This window comes from Drosophila miranda, chromosome XR (assembly GCF_003369915.1).
Source record: "Drosophila miranda strain MSH22 chromosome XR, D.miranda_PacBio2.1, whole genome shotgun sequence".
Taxonomy (NCBI): domain Eukaryota; kingdom Metazoa; phylum Arthropoda; class Insecta; order Diptera; family Drosophilidae; genus Drosophila; species Drosophila miranda.
The window spans coordinates 34,306,410-34,310,701 of NC_046674.1; the positions used below are offsets into that span (position 1 = coordinate 34,306,410).

Consider the following 4,292-nt stretch of genomic DNA (forward strand, 5'->3'; position numbering starts at 1 on the left):
AATGGCAGCGGCTGTGTCAAATGAAGCAGGCGTTTTGGAGAAAATGGAGCACGGCGTATCTTTCGATTCTTCAGGAGCGGAGCAAGTGGCGGTCATCGTCTCCAAACATCAAGCTAGGAGCGCTCGTCATGATCAAGGAGGAAACGCTGCCACTATTAAGGTGGCCGCTTGGCCGCATTGAGAGCGTCATACCAGGAAAAGATGGAACCATCAGAGTAGCCGTCATCCGCACTCAAAAAGGCCTTTTCAAGAGGGCCGTTGGAAAAATAGCGGTTCTGCCCCTTCAGGATGGATCTGTTGAAAGCCTTTGCCTTCCAACGGGCGGTGAATGTTCGGAGCAGAACCCAGCCGATTAGCTGCTTGCCAAATAGCACCTAATTCTTGGCCCTCAGCCGCTTATTTTGTTTGTTACTTATGTCTATGTCACTCATTTGTTTGTTAAAGCTCTGCGCTTGCTTGCCCTGCTAAACGCTCTCTGCCAGCTCGCTCTTCGCTATCTCCGCTTTGCGTCTGCCTACCGACGTCGGCCGAGCGAAGCTGCGCTTGGCGATCGGAGCGGCAATGTAAAGGGCAGGCAAGCCACACTTGCAATTTGGATGTCACACATTAAAGAACATATCGTAATTTCATTTCTGCGCCGAGTTTTATTTAATTCGAAATAATTAGTCGGCCGATTGGGGATAAAAAACATTATCTCCACAACAAGAATGCAAGCAAAAGAAAAGAACAAGACAAAGCAAAGAGAATGTCGATGATTCCTGATTTAATTCGAAATAATTAGTCGGCCGATTGGGGATAAAAAACATTATCTCCACAACAAGAATGCAAGCAAAAGAAAAGAACAAGACAAAGCAAAGAGAATGTCGATGATCAAATTAATGCACGTTTATATGTGTGTGCATACGCACGCATATGTCCGAATTCTCTTCGAACGAAAGCTCGCTCTTGGCGTGTGAGCTATCACGCTCTCCCTTTCATTACGCTGCACCGCTGCTATACCCTGCCATTTCGCGGGTATGTTCGTACTCACGAATCGATGATCACATGTTGTCCACGACACAGGTCACCCCAAATTCCGATTCCTGATCTTGTATTCACATCTTCTGCACAATTTTAGCTGACATAAATTTCCACTTTAATTCCTAGGCGTTGTCGATTCCGCATCAAGGATGTTGAGTTGCATCTCGCAAGATACGATTAGAGGGCATTCAAAGGTCGATACAGATCGTCCGTACAACGGAAACGCTGGTAATTCGAAGCGGCCAAAAATAAGACACTGGAGGTTGCGTGGGGGGGTTAGGCGTGAGAGCGCCAAAGCACGGCAGACCTCCAGTGACCAAGAGATTCTGTAATAGATTCGGAATTCAGTGAATGTACCAAACCTGCTTTCCTCTCTAATCACCTTCTTTTTCTCTACGTAGCACTTTGCACTTTCACCACACAATATAGCTTGATCTTGCTTTTTAGTCGATTCTCCGCCGACTTGCAGTTATGTAATTTGGTATGTATTATGTAATACAGGGACACGTGAACTTCCACTAGAGTTTGGCACTATTGGCACAGGCACAACCGAAGTGTTTTGGGAGAAAAATGGAATTGATCCGCGTGTTCACCGTCGCTGTCGGCTTAAGCGGCATAGACGAGCTTTAACGGGACCCTTCCATGGAATTCGGTCTCGAGAGACGAAAAAGAACATTCGAGCAATTAAAGCTCCATATTCGAAGTAGCTGGTTTTAAAGCCTTGGTGTTCGAACTAATCAAGTTGGCGCGTGATTTGAATCTGCTTTATATCTGGGAAATTATTAGGGAATTTAATCTGGGTTTGTTTCACTGGCCACTGCAGTTGTCGCGCGCGCACAGTGAACCCCGCTAAAACGCAGAAGTAATAACCCGGTACGTTTCGAAGAGTGTAGTGAGGTGCATACGGAAGCAGAGGAACAGGCCCCGCCTGCCCATCAGGGGCGATCCACATCCACCGGCGGAATCTAGGAGGGGAGTGCGAGACATTGAGTGCGGATTTGAGTGGCGGGCCAAAGCGGACGCTGAGGTCAACTTGCCCCAATCAATAGCATCAACGCTGTCACACTCGACGAGAGCCCCGCGCGTGGTGGAGATCCATAGCTAAGAACCATTGTCATATCTAGCCCTAAGTCTTAATATAACGCTATATAAATAAAGCATAATTAGATTACCGAAGAGACAGGTGTTATTTGTCGTTGGGGGCAACAATAAAAAATTCGTTCCATCGAATCGGCTGACCACTGAGCGAGCCCAGCTAACTCAAGCGGCCTAAAAAGTAGGTCCGTTACAAGTGGCGCCCAACGTGGGGCCGGAGAGGTATAGACGTGGGGATGGGAAAGGGACAATGGATCAACCGGTTGAAAACAGAGGAGCTAGTCCAATGCGGTCACGCTTTCGGCGTGCGGCTGGAGGGCACATTGGACGAGATGAGAAGAACGTTCAAGGAGTGGATTAAGGTACACGAGGATGAGTCATAGTGGGCTAGCCTGATTGAGGTGTGGAAGTGTCGGGCGGACAGGTCCTCGCCGACACCCCGTGCGGACGACAAACAAGCCGCGTACGAACACCTGGCACCCCCGCCCAGCGCAGCCGCGGCGGCGCTGTGGAGGTCCCCGGCCGAAATACAACGAGAATTGATCGCGAGTCTGTCAGTGCCGGTACCGGAACGCTCGCACACAGCGACGCCTTGCAGGTCCCGCCACTCAGGGAGGGATCGAAGCCGAGAGGCCGAAAGGGGAGGACCGAACCAGCCACCGTACGGCCGGCACACCTGGACTCCGCCAGAGTGGCGAAACAGGTGATAGAGTGGCCGTTCCGTTTCGACGGGACGACGAAGCCTCTCGGGCTCTTGAAGCAGGTCGAGTGGTCCGCCGAGACATACGGTCTGGATCCTGATCTAATCCCAAGGGCGATGCCAGAGCTGCTGAAGGGGCGGGCGCTGATGTGGTTTGTGGCGAACAACCGACAGTGGAGAACGTGGAAAGAGTTCTCGACCAGCTTCCAGGCCGGCTTTCTGCCGCGGGGATACTTTGAGAAGTTGCTGCAGGAAGTGAGAATAAGGAAACAGAAATGGGGCGAGCCCTTCAAATAATATATGGTGGAAATGCAGACGCTTATGCGACCCCTGAAATGTCCCCAGGAGGAACAAACCGAGCTGATCCGGGAGAATAGCATGCCAGATCTGAGAGCGTATATGAGGCCACACAGGTGCAGGGATCTCGACACCATGATGGAGTTGGCAGACGAGTTCGAGGCGCTGAAAAGGGACCACCTAGAGTTCCAACGGGAGAATCCGATCGTTAAAGCCCGGGCAGCGGAAGGCATGCCGGAAGTGTGGGAGCACGGATCATTGGAGCCGGGAGTGCAACGCCCGACCCCTCACCTATTGCTGAAGATGCGGAAAGGGGGGCATCTCGGCGGGAGAGTGCTGCGGGAAGACGGGAAACGCCCCGCGACCCACGCCGCGGAGGGCCGTGCCAGGGTCCGAAGAAACTGTCCCTCAAGCCTAGTCGGCAGGCTGACCAGCGAGGATTTCATTGGGCAGTTCTTCTTTAACCCATATTTTTATTCAAGCTTAAATAAAACTCCATTTAGTTCTCGGTCAATGAGCGGATGATGTCCGAATCTCCAGGATCGGTAATGGACATGGTGCACACGCGGAAGTATTTACCGCAGGCGGTTCCAAGCTCAATGTTCGTTCCGCTGTAGTGCTGGACCTCAGTCTTGGCCAACATCGCGTAGTACTCAATCTCGGACTTCCTCAGGGCGGGCGTGTTGCTGGCGATAAGCACCAGTTTGGCCTTGCCCTGACGCAGAGTCTTCAGCGACTGCTTGTATCCCAGGCAGTATTTGCCGGATTTCATCACCAGCGCCAGACGCGCATTGGTGCTCTCCAGCGCCTTCTTCTGCTTCTTTGGGGCAACCATTTTTCAATGTTTAAGTCTTCCGCTTGAGAATGCAAAAAAAGAAAGAGCAGAAAGAAAGAGGAAGAGCAGTTATCCGCAGTAGTGGAGGTCGCGGGCATGGAGCTGCAATCCACGGTGGATACAGGAGCTACTAGCAGTTTCGCGAGCCGCGAGCTGGCGGACCGACTAAAGGGTGAAGGCCGGGAGGCGGCAGCAAGGAAACGGGTGAGGTTGGCGGATGGCCAAAGGCAGGAGGTTACGTGCCAGATCGAAACAAAAGTATGCTTTGGGAACAAGGAGAACCCAATGGTATTACTCGAGTTGTCGGGCATGATAGATGAGTTAGTTTTAGGATGGGATTTCCTG

At 51.6% G+C, this 4,292-nt stretch overlaps 1 protein-coding gene across 1 annotated transcript; it reads right to left on the reverse strand.

Annotated features, from left to right (window-relative positions):
- Positions 1–3,549: 3,549 nt before the first annotated feature.
- Positions 3,550–3,989, reverse strand: LOC117186314 (60S ribosomal protein L30-like). Its single transcript, XM_033386928.1, has one exon. It carries the CDS (start codon positions 3,945–3,947, stop codon positions 3,612–3,614), a length of 336 nt encoding a protein of 111 aa, XP_033242819.1. The 5' UTR covers positions 3,948–3,989; the 3' UTR covers positions 3,550–3,611.
- Positions 3,990–4,292: the final 303 nt, after the last annotated feature.